This window comes from Notolepis coatsorum (genome assembly GCF_963971535.1).
Source record: "Notolepis coatsorum genome assembly, chromosome: 1".
NCBI classification, from domain to species: domain Eukaryota; kingdom Metazoa; phylum Chordata; class Actinopteri; order Aulopiformes; family Paralepididae; genus Notolepis; species Notolepis coatsorum.
The window spans coordinates 207,097,365-207,121,879 of NC_140165.1; the positions used below are offsets into that span (position 1 = coordinate 207,097,365).

Consider the following 24,515-nt stretch of genomic DNA (forward strand, 5'->3'; position numbering starts at 1 on the left):
TTCGCAAATCCACTGCTGCAGCCGTCCTCCCGTCGTTATCATAACACTACACACATATCATAATGTTTACAGCAAACTGTAGTTGATCACCAGGTATGTTTTATTAACGTAGAATAATTCATATAAGAAAAACGATAGGTAAGATCTCTTACCTTTCTCCACTGGTTAAAAATGCCAGGAACTGAAATTGAAACTTGCTGTGCGCCGCGGTGATATGTGTTTATTATGAAATGACAATTGCGCGTTGACACGCCCAGTGCGCCCACTGCGCGAAGCCTCCTAAATAACTTTTTCCAGTTTGCACATATCTATTATCTATGACTAATTCGATCTATTTTTAGGGGCAAATGCGATTGAAATAGTCGCGCTGTGGTTACATGACGTCATTGCTATTTTAGAGCTGCCCTACCGGTTACACGGTATAGTCAAAATCCATACCGTAGAGCAAATTTATACCGTATACCGTTTATACCGTCCACCCCTAGGGGGACCCGTCTTCTCTCAAACACACACACGGAGCATTTACACAGGTTAAACCCAGTGTTCTTGACAACGGAGTATGGTCGCAGATCTGCTGCTATAAAAACACCTATGTCGTTTGGTATTGCTTTGGCCCGGTCTGAATTAATAGCGAGATGCTGCTTGAATGCCACAGGGAGCTGGGTTTGCTTCTTCCGTGTACCAGTGATATTCACATTCGGGTGATGCTGTTTCAACTGCGTGATAAAGTTCACAATAAAGTTGAACAATGCCGGCACGTAGCCCCTTTCGTGACTGTGATGCAAGGCTTGCATCACAAGTGTGCATCACAGTCACGAAAGGGGCTAGCCGGCACGTAGCTTTAGTGCGATCCACCTGTCTTTGTCCATTACTGTGGTTAACTGGGAATCCGAAATGATCCCAAACGGGAGACTTGAATGTTGTGGGAGCATCTTCTAGCTCTGGCTGGTCAGTTAGTATTGCACTCGCCATACTAATGCTAATATGCTATGCTGAATTACAGCTCTCGTTCAGCGTGGCTGCTTGGCTGCGTGGGATGAACAAACAACATCCGGTTAGTTGTGCACGTTATATTAGGGCCGGGGGGATTTAAGTTCAGCAAAAAAAGGTTCCGTACCGTTGCAATCGTTCGGTGCACAGTGCGTACTGTACCGGAGGACCACATTGAGGCGGTACATTTTAAAGTTAAATGCATCAATCTGGTGCACTTTGAGAGCAAAATAAAGAGGCTTGATCTATGATGAACTTTGTGCTCAAAACACAAAATCGACTAGACTAGTGCTTCCCAATCCTCTCCTCGAAGCACCCCAGCCGTTCAATGTATTTATTAAATTCCACCACCAGCACACCTGATTCAACTTAACTAGCCCTTTATTAGTTGAATCAAGGTGTGCTGGTGGTGGAATTTAACAAATACATGGAACGGCTGGGGTGTCTCGAAGAGAGGTTTGGGAACCACTGGACTAGAGCATACATTTGAGCCATCAAAGAAATGAAGCAAAAGTGGTTACCTGTGTTGAACTGGTTTATTTTTTAGAAAATAAAAAAATATAGTGGATTACTATTACGACTACTACCACTGCCAATACTACTGATACATCCCCATTGGCAAACTTTATATTTAAAAAAAATTAGTAAAAAAAAAATATATATATATATTTTTTTGGTTCATTATACAACTGTATAATGAACCAGGTCTAGGTCATTAATGGGAAACCCTGGCCTACCCCATGCTACTACCTCACTACTACCCCATGCTACTACCTCACTGCTACCCCATGCTACTACCTCACTGCTACCCCATGCTACTACCTCACTGCTACCTCACTACTACCCCATGCTACTACCTCACTACTACCTCACTACTACCTCACTGCTACCTCACTGCTACCTCACTACTACCTCACTACTACCTCACTGCTACTACCTCACTACTACCTCACTGCTACCTCACTACTACCCCATGCTACTACCTCACTGCTACCTCACTGCTACCTCACTACTACCTCACTGCTACCTCACTACTACATCACTGCTACCTCACTGCTACCTCACTACTACCTCACTACTACCTCACTGCTACCTCACTGCTACCTCACTGCTACCTCACTACTACCTCACTACTACCTCACTGCTACCTCACTGCTACCTCACTACTACCTCACTGCTACCTCACTGCTACCTCACTGCTACCTCACTACTACCTCACTACTACCTCACTGCTACCTCACTGCTACCTCACTACTACCTCACTACTACCTCACTACTACCTCACTGCTACCTCACTACTACCTCACTACTACCTCACTGCTACCTCACTGCTACCTCACTACTACCTCACTGCTACCTCACTGCTACCTCACTACTACCTCACTGCTACCTCACTACTACCTCACTGCTACCTCACTACTACCTCACTGCTACCTCACTGCTACCTCACTACTACCTCACTGCTACCTCACTACTACCTCACTGCTACTACCTCACTACTACCCCATGCTACTACCTCACTACTACCTCACTACTACCCCATGCTACTACCTCACTACTACCTCACTACTACCCCATGCTACTACCTCACTACTACCTCACTACTACCTCACTGCTACCTCACTGCTACCTCACTACTACCTCACTACTACCTCACTGCTACCTCACTACTACCCCATGCTACTACCTCACTGCTACCTCACTACTACCTCACTACTACCTCACTACTACCTCACTGCTACCTCACTACTACCTCACTGCTACCTCACTACTACCTCACTGCTACCTCACTACTACCCCATGCTACTACCTCACTGCTACCTCACTACTACCTCACTACTACCCCATGCTACTACCTCACTACTAACGTCACGGTGCCCAATCGCGGCCACTCTTATTGTCTGGGACCAAATACGGCCACGCCCCACTCCCAGCAAAAAGTGGGAATCTCTAGAATGGGTTTGGGGCGTCGCTGTATACGGAAGTAGCTCTCAAGGTGACGATTAGACAACACTTTTTTGTTGTCAGTAGATGGCAGCATTGGTTTAAAATTAAAGGCTGAAAATGTTGAGAACTACAACACTGCATTTCCCAAGAGTGTTAGCACAGGTCGCAGGTCACTGGGATGTGTCTATATTCTCCGACGTGATCTGAACAGCGTTAAACGATACTGCGATCTCGGTATAGCGACCGAGAATGGCCAACTAATTATCTTAACAAAAGTGCGCTGGTAGCGTTACATATGTTGTCTAAAGGGGGACATATGGTACAATTTAAGATTCTAATGATAATCGGCATATAAAGGACAACATAGAGCAGGGGTGCCCAACCTTTTTTGAACCAAGATCTACTTTTTTATTTACCACCTAGCCCGAGAGCTACCAGCCAAAATTGTATATTGTAAGCCGTCATTTGAGGCTTGCATAATGAACACAAATCTGTCAGTGCCGAGTCCGACCTCATCTTAAATAACAAACAGCATTGCTTGTTGTAGTTAACAAAGAGAGGCAGAGTTGATTTAGCAAAAAAAAAAATGTATAATCGAATTTTATTAATCAAGATCTACTTGAAATCAGCCCGCGATCTACCTGTCGATCGCGATCGACTGGTTGGGCACCACTGACATAGAGCATCGTTAATTTGTAAGAAACCTCAATGAAAACGGCGCAGGGTGCTATTGTTATGAAAATGTGATAGAATCCTATAAAAATGTGGACGCATTTGGCCTACGTTCCGTTACCTCACTGCTACCTCACTACTACCCCATGCTACTACCTCACTACTACCTCACTGCTACCTCACTACTACTTTTAAGGTCCTTTTCCTGACATATAAAGCTCTTAATGAGCAAGGCCCAAAATACATAGCAAATTCCCTAGTTAGTTATCTGCCCTCAAGAACGCTACGGTCATCCACTACAGGTTTACTAGACACACCCAGAAACCAAAAGAGGATAGGAAGTATGGCATTTGCCAACTATGCCCCAAAACTATGGAACACACTACCAACACACATCAGAAACGCCAGCTCCATACACATTTTTAAAGGAAAATTAAAAAACGTACCTATACAGTCTAGCTTACAAATAGTGTACCATGCCTTAGGGAAAGCGAGTATCTTATTGAAATGTTTTTATTATTGTTTTTATTTTTTATGTACTGATCTTTTACTGAAACGTTATTTTACTGTACTTTGCCTATTGCCGTACTTTTATTACTGTTGTCTTACTAATGTGATGCTTTTATTTTATTTTACTTTTATCTTTATTTTTTATTTATTTATTTCTATTTTTATTTTTATTTTTATTTTAAACATTGATCTTAACTGATCACTGTGACTTTATTACTTTTATCGTTATATATGCCTATGTTTGTGTACAGCACTTTGAGCTACATAACATGTATGAAAGGTGCTTTATAAATACTTACTTACTTACTTACTTACTTACTTACTTACTACCTCACTACTACCCCATGCTACTACCTCACTGCTACCCCATGCTACTACCTTACTACTACCCCATGCTACTACCTCACTACTACCTCACTACTACCTCGCTACTACCTCACTACTACCCCATGCTACTACCTCACTGCTACCCCATGCTACTACCTCATCTGCCTTATTTTGCAGGTTGCTCCAGTTGCCCTACAAACACAACATGGACTTCATCAACTCTATCAATTCTGTCCAGAGCTCCTGGAAGGCTTCCCCCTACATGGAGCATGAGAAGTACACTCTCCAGCAGCTGCACTACCGAGCAGGAGGACCTGCTTCGCACATCCCCAGGTCAGTGTGTAGGGGCTTCCCTCAGGTCAGTGTGTAGGGCTTCCCTCAGGTCAGTGTGTAGGGGCTTCCCTCAGGTCAGTGTGTAGGGGCTTCCCTCAGGTCAGTGTGTAGGGGATTCCCTCATGTCAGTGTGTAGGGGCTTCCCTCAGGTCAGTGTGTAGGGGCTTCCCTCAGGTCAGTGTGTAGAGGCTTCCCTCAGGTCAGTGTGTAGGGGATTCCCTCAGGTCGGTGTGTAGGGGATTCCCTCAGGTCAGTGTGTAGGGGCTTCCCTCAGGTCAGTGTGTAGGGGCTTCCCTCAGGTCAGTGTGTAGGGGCTTCCCTCAGGTCATTGTGTAGAGGCTTCCCTCAGGTCAGTGTGTAGGGGATTCCCTCAGGTCAGTGTGTAGGGGATTCCCTCAGGTCAGTGTGTAGGGGCTTCCCTCAGGTCAGTGTGTAGGGGCTTCCCTCAGGTCAGTGTGTAGGGGCTTACCTCAGGTCAGTGTGTAGGGGCTTCCCTCAGGTCAGTGTGTAGGGGCTTACCTCAGGTCAGTGTGTAGGGGATTCCCTCAGGTCGGTGTGTAGGGGATTCCCTCAGGTCAGTGTGTAGGGGATTCCCTCAGGTCAGTATGTAGGGGCTTCCCTCAGGTCAGTGTGTAGGGGCTTCCCCCATGTCAGTGTGTAGGGGCTTCCCCCATGTCAGTGTGTAGGGGCTTCCCTCAGGTCAGTGTGTAGGGGCTTCCCTCAGGTCAGTGTGTAGGGGATTCCCTCAGATCAGTGTGTAGGGGCTTCCCTCAGGTCAGTATGTAGGGGATTCCCTCAGGTCAGTGTGTAGGGGCTTCCCCCATGTCAATGTGTAGGGGCTTCCCTCAGGTCAGTGTGTAGGGGCTTCCCCCATGTCAGTGTGTAGGGGCTTCCCTCAGGTCAGTGTGTAGGGGCTTCCCTCAGGTCAGTATGTAGGGGCTTCCCTCAGGTCAGTGTGTAGGGGCTTCCCTCAGGTCAGTATGTAGGGGATTCCCTCAGGTCAGTGTGTAGGGGCTTCCCTCAGGTCAGTGTGTAGGGGCTTCCCTCAGGTCAGTGTGTAGGGGCTTCCCCCAGGTCAGTGTGTAGGGGTGGAGGACCTGGCTTATATATAATCTATGATACTTAGTGTGGTTGTTTTGTAGTGAGAGTGTAGATAAAGGTGGAGAACCTAACCTATCTATTATCTATGATACCTTATGTGGTTGTTTTGTAGTGAGAGTGTAGATGAAGATGGAGGATCTGGCTTATCTTCTTCTCCTGTTCAGGGCCCTATTCCCCGTACCTGGTTCAACTAAGTCGATCAAGAGTCCCATTATCCAGATTCAGTTAACCCGATGTTTGAAGCCGGGATTTTCCTGTTCCTCGAACGCTGATTCAGTCTCGTTAACTCGAACCAGACTTGAGACTCTGGATAATTGCGCGCGGCCGCTTCAGTTGAAAAGACAGCAGGTGTAGATCGCAGAAATCCTGATCTTCTAACGGCATTGATTGATTGATTGTTTTAAAACTTTATTAACAGATTGCAGGCGGCTCAATAGCCTCGCCGACTAGTTAAATGCATAATCTATAGGCTAATTTTAAATCCCTCATTACCCCAATCAATCAGATTATATTTCTTTAAACGTTCCTGCTGGCAGTAGGTTTATGCATTGAATAATCAAATGAGATCTTGCTAGCGAAAATAATTAGTTCAACTGTTTCAGAATAAGGATACGGCTCTCTTATCTATTGATTGATGTATGGTGGATATTTTACTTATCTGCACTGTGGTGTGACGGTTTGTGCTTTTGCCTTTCACGCAGACGGCCCGTGTTCGAATCCCCCTCCTTCTAGTCTTTTTCTTCTTTTTGCAATGTAAATACTTTGGTGCACGTTTAGAGCTATATAAAGAATGACATGCATGTAGATTTATAATATTTTAACTTAAAACTAGGCTACTTTTGCGTATAATCATTAATATTATATTCCAAAAAAATTATATTCGAAACGCGGGGTTTCGAACTCGGGTCGCCCGGTTGACAGGATTAAGCACTAGCCGTTGGACCACTGTGCCAGACGGGATATATCCATTGTGTATCCATTAATGGACAAGAGACCCGTGTTTCGAATATTTTTCTTTTGAATGAAGTTTTATCTCTTTATTCTCAAATGCATTAATGTGACGTCAACGGCTCATTCAATTTCTCAAATCCGTCAAACAGCGCATCTCATCAGACATTTTAATCCCAGTTACAATATCACAATAACGTGTGAGTGATGATACAATTCAACAATCCTCAGAGTCCTCGTAATTCATAATCCACAAAAACCACAATCCACGCATAGACACTTCAATTTTATGCTTGAATGAAACACAATCCGGGCGCTCCGTTAAGCAAATCTACAGCGGAGAATATATGAAACTAATCAGAGCCAAAAATATCCCTGCGGGATTCACATTTGCAATGCGCCTGCAGCGTGTATCGCACTCCGAGCGCCGTATATGACGTGCATTATTTTATTTAGGACAAAGTAAATCTATAGGCTGAATATGATTTATTATCAGCATTTAGTTCTATTATTATACATTTCAAAAGCCCCCTCTAGGAAAACGAAGCACAGAAACATAATTCAGAATGGTATAATGCAGATCTACACTGTGAGAATCATTTCAGGAAGCGAGCTGGCTTTTCTTTGCGGGGGCGTGGCCATGGTTCATCCAGCTAACTGAACTTAACCCTGCTCTCGACCAGGCTCAAACTTTTTGATCTGTTGTCATGGTGATTTAGACAATCGAGCGTCGGGGAACAGAAAGGTCCGGCTTAAGTCAGGCTATGCTGGAAATTATCCGGCTAACTCAGTTAGCCAGGTACGGGGAACGGGGCCCAGATTCATCACCTCTTGCAGTGTAAACTTGTCTCATTTGGGTACTTGTAGTACAGTAAGGCAATGGAAATTTCAGGTATTTTAATTTTAATTTCCCTACCAGTCTGGGTCAGCAGTGTGGAGCGGCAGCTGCTGTTGACTGTATTGGATAACTGGTGTAGCCTCTACTAAGACTTTTATAAATTTTATTGAACTTTATTGATTTTTATTGATCAAGGGAGCTTTGTTTTGCCGGGCTCATCCTGACCGTGCTCCTGGCCCACTGTGTACATGCACTTCATATGAACCTACCGTACTTCCCTTTTCTTCTCTTCTTTCTTCCCTGCTTGCTTTCCTCCTAATTACCCCCTGCTCCCCCAGGCGCATCCGCCCCGCCCCGGAGACGTTTGAAAAGGCCAAGCTGGCTGCAGCCCTGCCTGAACGCTGGGACTGGAGAAACGTCAATGGTGTCAACTTCCTCAGCCCTGTACGCAACCAAGGTAAATACAAATCTGTCCATCCGTCCATGTCATAGTGTACTGACCAGAGAATCTGTGTGGCTTGAGCTGCACAAACTCGTGCATACTGTATGTTGTATAGTAGCGGACCACATGAACAACATGCCAACTTTGTTTGAGGCAATATAAAGCAAGATGCATGTCATGTTAACCTATCACAGAAGTGTTACGCTACATTCACTCTGCATCGTCTGAGACTTGGAGTACTATCCGTTGATCTTTGCTACTATCAGTTGAATAGTGTATTTGACACTATTTATTCACCCTTACTGAAGCAAAGATACAGCCTGGGGGTACCGTTAACTTTGTCTAGGAGTACTGGTTGCCTTTAGTTTAACGTAGTGTTGGGTTGTGATGGATGCTAGCTGCTAACTAGGCCTGGGCGATAGGGATATTATGGTTTACGTATCAAGTACTTGGCCACGATAATGGACCTCATGCGTCCCCAATAACGGAACGATATTGAATTACAAAATCGTGCGCGTTGTGGCCTATCAAAAGAGGTACCATTATATGAGCCTACGTTCTCACCCTGTATATAACCTTACAGCATGTAGCCTAACTTAGTGGAGAAAACCTTGGAAAGATGTCCGCTCTCGTTAGCAAAAGTATGCAATTGTGCCTCGTGACGAGACTGTACGAGGGGAGTTACTAACGTTGGACACATTACATTGGGAAATTAATGGTTTCTATCCATACTGTTGAAAAAGACAGTTTCAAGGAAATGGTACATAATATTATGTTATGTTATGTGAGAGGGAGGTTTGCCCTGAGTGGGAGGTTCGAAGGGTCAAAGTGGGTATCAAACAGGAGGGAAGACTGTCAAGTTTTAAACTGTGGATACCAAACAGAGAAGGTAAAGACGACTTTGAACTGTTGAACAGTAATCCAGAACTATTTTATTGCACTGCACTTTATGTCTATTCTATTCTACTATTTTATTGCACTGCACTATTGCACTCTGTCTATTTGATCTTACTCTTTTTATTATTGTCTATTTAAAACTGAATCAAACTATAAACAAGGTGGCCTGTGGGGATGTTTGATCCTAATGTGAAAAACTGTGATTTTATATGTCTGCACTTTATGTGCTCATTTTATGCCTGTCTTTTTTTCTCTTGTGAAGCACTTTGAGCTGCAGTTTCTGTATGAAAGGTGCTATACAAATAAAGTGTATTATTATGTTCAAGAATGAGGAAACCGATGTTGGCTTTAGGCTAGAGCTGTGTTTACTTGTTACTTTCACTCTTACAATGAACCCTCCTATGCTAGCCTCCTAGCTCCCCAAACAGCGCAATGTAAAAACGGTAACTCATAAGCAAAACAACTCCATAGGGCACAAACAACTGAGTCTATATTCTAATAAAACTATCACCAACTGAGAAGGTTTAGTCAAGGTTTAAGCAAACGCAACACATTGGATAACTTCCCGAACCAGAAACCGTGGGTTAATAATAATAATAATGGATTGGATTTATATAGCGCTCTTCGTGACACCCCAGAGACCCCAGAGCGCTTACAGAGTCCATTATTCGTTCATACACAGTCATACCGGTGGTGGTAAGCTACAATTGCAGCCAGAGCTGCCCTGAGGCAGACTCACGGAAGCGTGGCGAATAATCATCGCCTACGGCCCCTCCGACCACCACCAACATTCATTCACATGCATACACATTCATACGAGGCAAGTAGGTTAAGTGTCTTGCCCAAGGACACAACAGCAGTGGGATGGACATGGGCTTGAGCGGGATTCGAACCACCAACCATTCGATCATTGGACGACCCGCTCTACCCCTGAGCCACGCCGCCCCATGGGTTGACAGTACTATCAGCACCACTGCTTATATCCTGGGCAGAGCGTCAGGAAATATGGAGGAGTATAAGGCTACAGTCTATACTCTGTGCAAGGCTGTAAAGCTTGCTAAGAGGCAATATGCTGACAAGATGGAGGCACAAATGGCCCAGAACGACACAAGAGGTTTATGGCGAGGACTACGGACGATAACTGACTACAAAGTCAGCGCCCCCTCAATGGGGAGTGCCGACGCCTCTCTCGCGGACCAACTCAACTCCTTTTACGCACGGTTCGGTGCAAACAGTGGCGACGCTAGCTCACCAACTAACGACGTCATTGACGCGCCGGCTGTCGTGGAGGGGGGGGGGGTGTACTCTCTCATTTACGGAACACAGTGGGAGAAAAGCATTTATGCGGGTGAACACCAGAAAGGCAGCTGGCCCAGATGGGATAACAGGACTTAAGTCCTGTGCTAACCAGCTAGCCCCAGTGTTCACCACCATATATAATCTATCCCTGGCTGAGTCCGTGGTCCCTGCCTGCTTCAAGGTGTCCACTATAATACCGGTACCAAAGAAATCCTCCCCAACAGGTCTTAATGACTACAGACCGGTGGCACTCACCTCTGTGGTCATGAAATGTTTTGAGAGGCTGGTTAAGGATTACATTTGTGCCTCCCTCCCAGTGATATGGACCCTCTGCAGTTTGCATACAGGCCAAACAGGTCCACTGACGATGCGGTCTCAAGTACTACACAGCACCCTCTCTCACCTAGACTGCCAGAAGGGGGGCTATGTGAGACTGTTGTTCATTGACTATAGCTCAGCGTTCAACACCATAGTCCCCACCAGACTGGTGGACAAGCTGATTGAGCTGGGTCTGAGCTCCGCTCTGAGTACCTGGATACTGGACTTTCTGAGTGAGAGGCCCCAGGCGGTCAGGGTGGGGGGTCAGACCTCCAACACCATCACCCTGAGTATCGGGTCCTCCCAGGGCTGTGTTCTGAGCCCCCTGCTGTATTCACTATACACACATGAGTGTGTGGCCAAGTTCAGCTCCAACTCCATAGTGAAGTTTGCGGACGACACAGTGGTGGTGGGGCTGATCTCTGACAACGACGAGAAGGCCTACTGGGAGGAGGTTGATTTACTGGAACGCTGGTGTCAGGACAACAGCCTGATCCTGAACATTGGTAAAACCAAGGAGCTGATCGTGGATTTTAGGAGAACACAGCAGGACACACACACACACCACTGAGGATAAACGGGGCTACCGTGGACAGGGTGAGCAGCTTCAAGTACCTGGGGGTCCACATCTCAGAAGACCTGACATGGACAACACACATAGACTCAGTCGTAAAGAAGGCGAAATGGCGCCTCTACCACCTGAGACAGTTAAGGAAGTTCAGAGTATCGGGGAAGATACTCCAGTCCTTCTACTCCGGAGCTGTAGAGAGCATCTTGACCAGAAACATCACTGCCTTGTATGGAAACAGCAAGGTACAGGACAAGAAGGCCCTACAGAGAGTGGTGTGCTCAGCTGAGCGTACTACGGGTATTTCACTACCACCCCTGCAGGTCTTATATAACAAGAGGTGCAAATCCAGAGCCTGCAGAATAATGAAAGACCCTCACCACCCCAACAACAGCCTGTTCAAGCTGCTGAGGTCAGGCAAACGCCTGCGAACACCAGCAACTAGGACAGAGAGACTTCGGCTCAGCTTCTTCCCCCAGGCCATCAGAGTCTTGAACTCTCCACACACAAGCACACATGAGCACACACACAACACACACACTGTATACGCTCACACACTTAACAGTCACTTTAGCATGAACACACACACACACACACACATGCTGCACACGCTCACACTCAAGTCACTTTACACAATGGAAAGGTCACTTTAAAAAATTTAAAATTAAAATTAAAAAGAACGGGAGTGGTTCTGGTATAGTAAACGGATGGATATAGCAAGCTAGCATAAGGAAACATAGTATAACTGTAGATTGTATAGTATAGTATTGTATAGTAGTAGTGTACATAAGACCCAGTGCCTCATCCGTAGATAACATTGTATTGCACTATCGCAGGACCTTAGCATGTCTTACCATGCTTTTTGTAAACGTTATGTACATTATACCTGTTATGTCTTATTCTTATTACTTGTATTTAGGGCTGTCCCCGACTAAGGATTTGTATAGTCGATTTGTAGTCGCCAAAATTAGCTGATAGTCGACTATAAAAAGAATTTAAAAAGTATAATATTTTTTTTTATTATTCCATTTGGGCTGCGGGGGGTGCTTAACACTTTGGATGCCAGCCACGCGTTTTGTCGTTAGTTCATGCCGACCGTTGAGTGCCCGCCAACGCTATATAGCGTTTGTTTGTTGTATTTTTTTTTATTGGCGACTTGAATTCATATTTCATCAATCAAGCCTCAGGTTAGTGTTGCAGACTCTCTCTGAGCTCATTTGGGAAGATACCGCCCCCTATCGTCTCTCCCTGTGTAACTGCACCCCATTACTTCAGACTGACAAAGGGGGGGGGGGGGCAGTTTCCTCATTTTACTTTTCCGTCAAGGCCATCTGAAGAATCCCTTGTGATCGCCGGCTCGGAAAACGTGTGGATTATGTATTTACAGTACCCAACACTGTAATCAATAAGCGTGATCGATATTTGGAATGGCGATCAGGAATTGGAATAATCTTTTTGGATAACATCTGATCTGAGGTAAGGAATTTATTTTACCAGTCATAGGATAATCAGAGCTATTTTTATTTTTTTTTATCCACTTTTTCTCCCATTTTCTATATTTTCTCCCATCCCAATTTCGTATCATCCAATTCAACCCTCCCCTGCCACGAACGCTGTTTCTTGCCTCCCACAAGCCGGCTGCAATGTGGACTAAGTCATACATAGCACAAGTCCCCTCCGGTACTTGAGGTAACAGCAGTCTCATCTTTTCACCTGCGCAGCTCGATCTCTCAGTGGCGAGGAGTAACGCATGGGAGGCTCACGCTGCCCCCGACACTTCCTGATTCTACTGCGCAGGCGCACCAACCGACCTGTAGGAGTCGCTGTCCACAACGCCCGATCCCCACCCATCAGTTTCCCACCCCCTAATACGGCCAATGTGTATTAGTATGAACGACCAGCTAAACTGAAAGCGATGTGGAGCGCTGGGCTCGAACAGGCAAGCCCAGCGTCTCCGTCATTCGTGGCGAGCGCCTTGCCCACTACGCCACGTAGCCGCCCCGATAATCAGAGCTATTTTCACCTATATATCAGCGTTTGCCCTATGCGTGTGTGTGGCTGTGATCGCTGATGAGGAAATGAGAGTATCGATTTTTCAGATCGCCTCTATAGCGTGCATAAGTACACATATACTATCGATAATCTAGCGTTTATTTGAAAACGATTCATAAATAGGCAGAAAAATGACAACGTGTTTGTGTATGCCAGAATATTCCAGTAAATGCCTTTTATCACGGAATCTTTATATTTTCCTTGAAAACGAGGGCTTTTCAAAATGCTATAAAACGGAAATGAAGCGATTTAAAAAAAACAATCCGTTTCGACAATGTTGACTGCAAACAAGTCATTGATAAACGACGGGCAGATTAGACAGCCATAATTTAAGACAGAGATTATGCGTTCACAACGCTATCATTGAAGTGGGTGGTGGCATTTAACCATGCTTTACCATGTTAATGGCCGGCACTGAAAGTGTTAATGTCTGAAGGAGTCGACGGAAGGCTTCTTGTCCTCCGCGAAAGCATGCAATTGGTCCACTGATGGATACATCTTGATATTTGTCTAGTCTAGTGTGTTCATTAGATGGGTGAAATCCTCTTTCAGTGCCTCTGTGCCTGTTTTCTTAGGCAGTTAGCCTCTGGTATGCGTGCCATTAGCGTTAGCCACGCTTCTAGGCCTCTTTTCTTTTGGAAAGAATGATAAAAAAATATGTCTAAAAAAATATATAATATTTTTTTCTTTGCATTCGACTAAGAGGTTGGCAGTCGACTACGGCTCCTTTCGATCGATTAGTCGACTATTCGACTAATAGGGGTCAGCCATACTTGTATTATTGCACAAATGTCTTATTCTCATCCTATTCTTATTGTATTATTGCACAATCGTTGCGGGCATGACCCCCCCCGCATTTCACTGTATGCTTGTATGCCGTGACAAATAAAACTCTTGACTTGACTTGACAGTGCCACAGAGTGTTAGACATGGGATATATGGTACACATATTGTGCCTAGTCTTTAACTGAAAGAGTGGGGGAACCTGAGAGGGAGACAGAGTAGGAGAGACATTGAAGAGAGCTGGGTCTTTATGCAGGTACCGGTACTGGAGTTCTGCTCAGGCGTGTGCATTGCTCTGCAGCTCCTCTCCCCCGCATTTCCCAAGGAGCAGCAAGGGAAGCCTGGTCTCTGTCCCTCTCAACTTGGAATGCGAAAGCGTATTATGTTTGCCCATAATTAGCTTACAATAAATTTACCCTGCCAATGCAGCGTCCTGAGTGGAACGGAGCGGCCTTGAGTGCTTTGAGTGACATACAGTATATTAAAAGGCGCTCCTGGCTCGGGTGAAATTAAACGTAGCTTTGCTCCTTGCTCCGGTCCCACTCCACTCCACACACAGGCTCTGACCTCTGGTAAACACGGTTGTGTTTGCCCTGTCGATGTTCTCCGCTGGTGCCCGTAAGCCCAGTGTGTGAGAGAAGATTATGTGTGCAGAGTGGGTTTGAGAGGGCCACTGCAGGGCTGGTTTTAAAGGGAAAGTCCACCCCAAAATAGGATTTATGTTGTGTTATTCCAATGATCTTGGTCAGTTAAGTCAGTATTAGGGCTGGCGGTCGTCCCTAAGAATACAAGGCGAATATAAATAGGCTGAAATCTGGCTAATTGCGTTTGAATATTAACAATAAAATACATAGTATTAATCTAAATGGACGTAAAAGGCTTAACATTTTTATTCTGTTGTATGTAGTACCATTAGGAATCATCCAGTCATTCATCCATCCAGTCACTGATTCAGTCGCTCGCACGTAACTGCTCTTCCCCCTAGTGGCATCCCACAAGCATTAGGATGGCGCCAATGTCAATCGCATTCTTCCACAGAGCTAGCCGTCTCAAGACCATGGTATGAACGCAGCGCCAACCTCACACATGAGAAAGAGAGAGCGAGCGAGAGAGACATCAGCTGGAGAGAGATGAGAGATAATGCAGAAATGTGTTGCTGCGTTTACAGAGTTTTGACTCATTTACATTTACATTTAGTCATTTAGCTGACGCTTTTATCCAAAGCGACTTACAAGTTCTGTACGACAGGTCATCAGGAAGGCTCATGATTGCAAATGATAGCCATCTCAAGACCACGGTATGAACCCAGCGCCAACTCTGAACCTCACGCACGAGAGCAGTTGGGAGGAATAAATGTTCTCAGGACATTTCACTCATTTTGCCAGCGTTTACTCATGGCGACAAGAGACTCAAAATATTTCTGGTGGGCTTTGTGTGAGACCAGTTCACTCTGAGAGAACGCTTTGCCTCTATGACACTGTGTCCCCTTGTTTGAATTAATTTATTAACATTGAAATAGGAGTTTGGTATTCAAATTAATATTCTAATTCAGGGTTTTTATTTTCTTGAAATAACTTGTGTTAAATAGCTCTACATTCCGACAGCCATCACTGATATAGATTGTTTGGTCAGTAACGTGGGTCTCTCAGTCCCTCCACTCTGCAGTAAACAGAAAATACATTGTCTGGTATCCCTTCCCACTTTATCCAATCAGGAGAGAGAACCCTAGATATTTTCTTACTTATTTCAAGAAATCTTGCCAAGCCAAATTAGCTTACTGCATTTTACTTGTTTCAGACACATTTGCTTTAAAAAAAAATTATTTTATTTTATTTTTGTCAGACCATTTTTGTAGTGTGGTGTTCTCTCTCCTGATTGGATAAAATGGGAAGGAATACCAGACAATGTATTTTCAGTTTACTGCAGAGTGGAGGGACTGGGAGACCCATGTTACTGACCTCATTATATCAGTGATGGCTGTCGGGAGTGTAGAGCTATTATTTAAATTTGTATGTAGACCACTTATTTTAACAAACAAAATAAATACCACTTACAGCACCTTAACACTATCAGTGCCGGCCTTGTTTTCCTTTTTACCCCCTTGAATGCCATCATCCACTTCAATGTTAGCGTTAACAACGCATAATCTATGTTTTAAATTATGGCTATGTGTCTAATCTGCCCGTCGCTTATCAATGACTTGTTTGCAGTCAACATTGTCGAAACGGATTGTTGTTTTAATCCGTTCATATCCTTTTTATAGCATTTCGAAAAGCTATCGTTCTCTCGAAAATTTCCGGAAAATTTAAAGATTCCCCCATAAACGGCATTTATTGGAATATTCTCGAATACACTAGACACGTTGTCATTTGTCGGCCTATTTATGAATCGTTTTCAAATAAACGCTAGATTATCGATAGTATATGTGTACTTATGCACGCTATAGAAGCTGGCTGAAAAATCTATTCTCTCATTTCCTCAACATCACACACACACACACACATACACACACACGGCACATGCTGATATCTCAGTGAATACAGCTCTGATTATCCTAAAACTGGTAACATAGACTCCTTACCTTAGATCAAAAAGATTATTCCAATTCCTGATCGCCATTCCAAATATCGATCGCGTTTATTGATTGATTATTGGCTGCTGTAAATATATATTCCATGCTGCTTTCCAACTCGCGATCACTTCCATGTTCATCAGATCCATTGCCAGCATAATGGAGCCAGTAGGCTCCCCCCACAGGGATCTCCCAGTATAATCGAATAGGCTGCAGTTACACAGGGATAGACGATAGGGTGCGCTATTTTCCCATCTGAGCTCCTAGAGGGTCTGCTGTACCAACGGGAGACTCGGTTGATGAAATATGAATTCAGATCGCTAATAAAAAAATAAAACTACAAATCGCGGCGTCGGCACTCAACGGGGGGCATGATAAGACGACAATACACGTCGTCGGCATTCAAAGTGTTAATGAGGAGACTCGTTCATGTTCACAAATCAAAACTGAGTTATACAATATTATAGAAATAACATACAGTATACCAATTCTATTTTAGGGTGACATTTTTAGGGTGTTTGAATAGCACCCCACAAGCCCAGCGTGTATGTGTATGTGTGTGCGCTGAACATGTAAGGAGCTTATTGCACTGGTGTCTCCTCACAAAGGCATCACATCCATGGCCATTGTAAATGGAAAAGGACTGGAAAATGTAGATCAGGGTTGTTATTAGGCACGTGGGAGGAGCACCTCTTTAATCACTCCATTAGAGCTGGCCCCTCTCTCTTTAATCACTCCATTAGAGCTGGCCCCTCTCTTTAATCACTCCATTAGAGCTGGCCCCTCTCTCTTTAATCACTCCATTAGAGCTGGCCCCTCTCTCTTTAATCACTCCATTAGAGCTGCTGGCCCCTCTCTCTTAATCACTCCATTAGAGCTGGCCCCTCTCTTTAATCACTCCATTAGAGTTCAAGTTCAAGTTTCTTTATTAGTTGTCATACAGAAGTACAGAATACTTTTATACAAAATGCTTCTTGTAGAGCTGGCCCCTCTCTCTTTAATCACTCCATTAGAGCTGGCCCCTCTCTCTTTAATCACTCCATTAGAGCTGGCCCCTCTCTCTTTAATCACTCCATTAGAGCTGCTGGCCCCTCTCTCTTTAATCACTTTATTAGAGCTGGCCCCTCTCTTTAATCACTCCATTAGAGCTGGCCCCTCTCTCTTTAATCACTCCATTAGAGCTGGCCCCTCTCTCTTTAATCACTCCATTAGAGCTGCTGGCCCCTCTCTCTTTAATCACTGACTCCATTCGAGCTGGCCCCTCTCTCTTTAATCACTGACTCCATTAGAGCTGGCCCCTCTCTTTAATCACTGACTCCATTAGAGCTGGCCCCTCTCTTTAATCACTGACTCCATTAGAGCTGGCCCCTCTCTCTTTAATCACTGACTCCATTCGAGCTGGCCCCTCTCTCTTTAATCACTGACTCCATTAGAGCTGGCCCCTCTCTCTTTAATCACTGACTCCATTAGAGCTGGCCCCTCTCGGTTGATTAGTCGCTTGGTTTGATCCTAGTCAACCAAGACTTTGTTTGTTGATTTTTTTTCAGAATATTTTTTTATCATGCTGAATGAGTTATTAACTGACAAATTAAGAGCAAATATCACTGGTAAGCACTAGATTTGAAGAGGCCCCTCAGCATTATTGCATGTGGGACACACAATTTTACAAAATCAATGAATATTAGTCGAAGAATTTCTTCAGTCAAGGACAGCTTGACTCAGTGGGATTTTGGGACCCTCTCGAAAACTACATACTGTATCTCAATGTGGTTTTCCCAATAAAGAATGTCAGTACATATATAAACTTTGAATTTTTTTAATTGTGCATTTATATAGTGCTTTTATCCAAAGTGCTTTAATTCAAAATGTGTTCCTCACATTTTACCCATTCACACACCGACGGAGGAGGCGACCATGCAAGGTGCTAACCTGCTCATCAGGAGCAGTTCGACACTCTGCCCGGGAGGAGTGGGAATCGAACCAGGAACCTCTCGATTACCAGACGACTGCTCTACCTCCTGAGCCACTGTCACCCCTAGAGTTGATTGGTGCATTGAATGGTTGGTGCATTGGACGGTTGGTTGGTGCATTTGTTTGGTTGGTGCATTGGTTGGTGCGTTGGTTGGTCGTTGGTTGTTGTGTTGGTTGGTCGGTCGTTGGTTGGTTGGTGTGTTGGTTGTTGCGTTGGTTGGTCCATTGGTTGGTTGGTGCGTTGGTTGGCTGCTTTCCGAAATTCATTCTGGCTGGGTACCCAATGTATAAGTATGTATAATGATCTGACTGGGCAGTGGGTACCCATGTATAAGTATGTATAATGATCTGACTGGGTAGTGGGTACCCATGTATAAGTATAATAATCTAAATGCATCGCTTCTAATGTGTTCGATTCGATGCATCGATTTGAATATGTTAGAATCGATTATAATCGAAATTTAATATATTTTGTGTGTGTGTGTGTATTGTTTTTATTGACCTATAGTCCATTCATGCTGAGTGAATCAGTTCCCCCAGCCACATTTGTGTATTCAAAAATGTTGGGGGAATTAACTGATCGAATCATTGTGAGGTCGAATCGTTACACCCCTACTGGGTACCCATGTATAAGTATGTATAATGATCTGGCTGGGTACCCATGTATAAGTATGTATAATGATCAGACTGGGTAGGGTACCTATGTATAAGTATGTATAATGATCTCACTGGGTACCCATGTATAGGTATGTATAATAAATATGGCATAACGTTAAACAGTTTTACACAGGGTACAAAATAGTTACACGCCCAGCGCCACTGGCTTGTAGATTTAATGTTTGGCCGTCATAAATTAAGGTCTGGGCGCCATCTGGCGGCCAACAAAATCCACTGCATGGGTCGGCATTAATATGATGCGGGAGTGGTGAGTTGAAACGAAAGTGAAACTGTGTGTGTGTGTCTTTAAATGTAAATGAGATGCGCTCTGCTCACAGGTCATGGTGAGTTGAATGCGTGTGTGTGTGTGACTTTAAATGTAAATGAGATGCGCTCTGCTCACGATGTCAAGTTTGTAACATGAGACGCACATGAGGTCTTACATCACCCTTTAGCCTACAAGAAAACGCTGCAATCGCGTTTTTGATTGTGCTCTGATATTTTACTATTTCGCATTTGACCAAATATGTGGAGGAGGCATATTCCCTGCAACAGGTTCAAAGATAACTTCACATTTATTGGCAATTCGTTTCCTTATATTGCTTCCTCCAGGGTTCCTTCCAACTTGTGTTGACAAAACACCTGGGCTGCTCAGCTACGGGGAATCAGCGCGCTCTCTCTAGACTAGAAAGGTGCACTCAGTAGAGCACAGATGCCCGCCAGGGCGGCAGCCACACATAATAATAATAATAATAATAATAATAATAATAATAATAATAATAATAATAATAATAATAATAATAATAATAATAGATTGGATTTGTAATGCACTTTTGTGCTACACTACATGGTTAAAACAGTTAAAATAAATAGAAATAAAATAATTATTAGTAAAACAAATAAAATTAAATACAGAATAAAAATAAGATAAAAATAGAACATAGTTAATTAAAAACATAGTATAAACAGACAATTTAAAAACAAAAGCACAATAAAATTAAAATAAAAAGCTAACAGTCAAAGGCCTTTTTGAACAGGTAGGTTTTCAGGCCTGCCTTCTCTCTCTATCCATCTATCTACCTCTCTCTCTCTCTGTTCAATGATTTAAAGTGGCCAAACGTTACAATATAAATACTAATTGGATTTTTGGCTGGTAAAAAATCTGCCTGGCTAGTAGTTTTTAAAATCTACCAGCCAAATGGCTGGTAAGTCAAAAAGTTAAGTTTGTTCCCTGGTTTTACAGCACGACGTGAAGAAACACCTGCCGTGCAGCAGAGTGAATCTGCTGAACCATACCATGGCCACTTGCCAAACATCAAAAGTGCCATTATTCATATTTTTAATATTAACACATTGGTTGCCAGCAGGGCACGATTTATCGCTTGAGTGCCACCACTCTAATCAATGAGAGGACGCATAAACTATATCTTAAATTATGGCTATGTACATCTAATACGCCCGTCGCTTAACTTGCTTGCAGTCAACATGTACGAAACGGATTGTTTTTTCATCAGTACATTTCCGTTTTATACCGTTTTGAATATGAGTATAGTTTTGGAGATTAAAAAAATAAATAAAAAATTCGCGATAATATCTCTTTAGTGGAATACACACAACACGTTGTAATTTTCCGGCTGATTTATGAATCGTTTTCAAATAAATGCTAGATTATCGATAGTATTATGTGTACTTATGCACGCTAGAGAAGCGGGCTGAAAAATCTATTATCTATGTCCTGCCTGGCGCTAACGTTACGCACACACACACACTGCAATTCGAAACTGGCCGCCGTAAACCCCCCCACCCCACCTAATAGACAGTCCCCTCCCCACCGTATGTATATATTCTCTCCCCACCGTATGTATATTTCTCTCCCACCCACCCACCCCCTCCTAATATACAGTCTTCTCCCCACCGTATGTATATATTTTCTCCCCACCATGTGTATATTTCTCTCCCACCTACCCACCCCCTCCTAATGTACAGTCTCATCCCCATCATATGTAAATACTCTCTGTCAGGATCTATGTGTAACAGTACTGTATATTTGCACATCATATATGTCACAAATGTAACAGTACTATATACCTGTATGTCATGTATGTCCCTATCCCATAAATGTCATGATGTCATATATGTTGTGTATGTCATAAATGTCACTATGAATTGAAAATGGGGGACCCTGATGTAAACAAGACAAACGTCTTTCTCTGGTCTGCATCCCCTTAACAATTGTGTGTATTGAGCCGTACTGTATTGTACTCATTCTGCAATCTGTTAAATAAAATGTTCATTCATTCATTCATTCACACACATGGGACACACGTTGTGAACGCTGTGAAAAAAAACTCTGATTAACCCGATACTGGTAAAATAAAGTCCTTACCTCACATCAGATGTTCTGCAAAAAGATTAATCCAATTCCTGATCGCCATTCCAAATATCGATCGCGTTTATTGATCCAACGTTATACCTCTAAACACATAATCGACGCGTCGTCCAGTGCCCTCAATGGATGCAATAGTCTCAGGTTACATGCCTCAGAAGTTGAGGATACAGAAATGATTCTTATTGGGGATTGGAACACGGATATGCAACAAAAAGATGCACCCGTCTTCAAATCCTACAATAGGTTTTGTGATCTGCACGGCCTCAGCCAACTAATCACACAACCCACACGTGTGTGTGAGTCAACTCAGACTACCATTGACCTCATCCTGACCTCTGACAAGTCCAAGATCGCCAATAAAGGGGTTATAGCATGCGGGTTAAGTGATCATTATATGATATTCTGTACCCGCAAAAAGCTAAAACAAAAGGCTGGCTGTCACAAAACAGTCACATCTAGAGACCTAAAAACCTACTCTAGCGAGGCCTTTAACCTTGAACTGGAGGGTCTGGACTGGTCAGATGAGCTCAATGGTACACTGGTTGAAGAAACATGGCTTGGCTTCAAAACCAAATTTTCAACGATACTAAACAACATGGCCCCCCTAAGAACCACCAGGGTAAAAAATCGCGCTGAGCCGTGGATGCACGCTGAAATACTGACCGCTATGAAAACCAGAGACAAAAAATGCTCTGAGTTTCGTAAAAGTCAGTCAAAGCTTACTAAAAGCACGAGCAGTGAACTCCAAGCCCACGTGACGGAACTCAAACTGGAAAGAAACAGACTAAGAAATGATGTAAACTCCATGATCAAAACAGCAAAGAAAAAATTCATCAATGACAAAACCGAGGAAAACAAAAACAAACCGCGTGAACTTTGGAAATTACTCAATAACCAACTAGGCTGCAGTAAAAAACTTAAAACCAGATTCTCAAACATAAACATAAAGACGGACAACACGCTCATCACAGAAAAGCTGGATGTAGCCAATTACTTAAATAGTTTCTTCACAAACATAGCCACAACACTGGTAAACAAACTACCCTCCCACTCAGGGCATTATGGGGTAGAACACATAGTAGCTTACTACAAAAACCTAGGGGTCCACAAAGACGACTTCAAACTGGAAATGGTAACAACAGATGAGGTACTCAAAAAACTGAGCGCCCTCCAACCTAACAAGGCCACTGGCCATGACAACATCCCCTCCAAATTCCTCAGAGACTCAGCAGCCGCCATCACCCCAGTCATCACACACATAATAAACCTCTCTATAAAACAGGGACACGTCCCCAAGGACTTCAAAATTGCGAGAGTGACCCCTCTGCACAAAAAAGGCAGTAAATTAGACCCAGGCAACTACCGCCCTGTTTCTATCCTTACCTCCATCTCGAAAGTCATGGAAAAAATTGTATACGAACAGGTCGAAAAATACCTTGCGGAAAAAAATCTAATCTACGAATTCCAATCTGGCTTCAGAACATCCCACTCCACTGACACATGCCTTCTCTATTTAAACGACCACATCAAACAAGAGGTGGACGCGGGCAAATACTGCGGCATGGTCATGCTGGACCTACAAAAGGCCTTCGACACTGTCAATCACACCATTCTGATTGACAAGCTAAAAGCAATTGGTTTTGATAGTCTATCAGTGAGCTGGATGCAATCCTACCTGGAGGGGAGAGAGCAGATGGTGGAGGTAAACGGTACCCTATCCCCCCCCTCACAGTAAACTGTGGTGTTCCACAAGGAAGCATACTAGGTCCGCTACTGTTCCTAATTTATGCAAATGACATGTCGTCAGCTTGTGACTGCAACTTGTTCCTGTTTGCGGATGACTCAGCCCTGCTGGTCTCTGACAAGAACAAATTACAGGTTGAAAAAACCCTCAGCTCAGAACTAAGCAAAATCTGCATATGGCTCGCTGATAACAAACTATCATTACACATGGGCAAAACAGAGTCCATTCTCTTCGGTTCAAATAACAAACTCAGCAAGACCGACGGCTTCTCAGTTACAGTGGGTGACAATATTGTCACAAGGAAAGAAGATATTACCTACCTGGGTTCCATCCTAGAGGCAAATCTTTCCTGTGACAAAATGGCATCCAATGTAATAAAAAAAGTCAACCAACGAACTCGTTTCTTGTACCGGATCTCCTCACTGGTAAACAAGAATACCCTGAAGACTCTAGCAGGAGCACTCATTCAAGGGTACTACGACTATGCTTGCACCTCATGGTACCAAAGCACCTCAAAGGCGCTAAAAACAAAATTACAAACATCTCAAAACAAACTGGTCAGACTACTGCTTGACCTTACTCCTAGAACCCACCTCACCCCTGCCCACTTTGACAACCTAGGATGGCTTAGAGTAGACGACAGAGTACAGCAACTTGCAATGGGCCTGGTCTACAAGATACACTACACGACCAAGGTACCCATGTACATGACTAAATACTTCCCAAAGGTCAGTGAATACCACGATCACAACACCAGAGGGAGCTCCACAAATCATGTTAAACCCAGATTCGGCTCAAACAAGGGACTAAACACGTTTCGCAATTATGCCACATCAATGTGGAACGCCCTACCCAAAGCTGTAAAGGAATGTGAATCACTACCCACTTTCAAAAACACTCTCAAAAAACACCTAAGGGAGACTGCAACTCGAAACTGGCCCCTGTAAATGTCCGAACACAACCCCCTCCAATGTACAGTAAATTACCAAGTATGGTCTTGTCAATAATCCAATGTACAGTGTTGTTTGTACAGTTGTACAGTGTCCCCCACCCACCCCTCCTACCCACCCCCCCCACCCACCCAACCACCTCCAATGTACAGTCCCCACCCACCCCTCCTACCCAACCCCCCCCCCCCCCACTCCTACCCAACCCCC

At 43.9% G+C, this 24,515-nt stretch overlaps 1 protein-coding gene across 1 annotated transcript in view; it reads left to right on the plus strand.

Annotated features, from left to right (window-relative positions):
• Positions 1-24,515, plus strand: part of ctsc (cathepsin C) — a 47,282-nt gene that overhangs the window by 8,248 nt on the left and 14,519 nt on the right. Inside the window, exons 4-5 of the mRNA XM_084325678.1 lie at positions 4,624-4,779; positions 8,005-8,123. Of these exons, the coding sequence (XP_084181804.1) occupies positions 4,624-4,779; positions 8,005-8,123 (275 nt within the window). The remainder of the gene's footprint in view (positions 1-4,623; positions 4,780-8,004; positions 8,124-24,515) is intronic.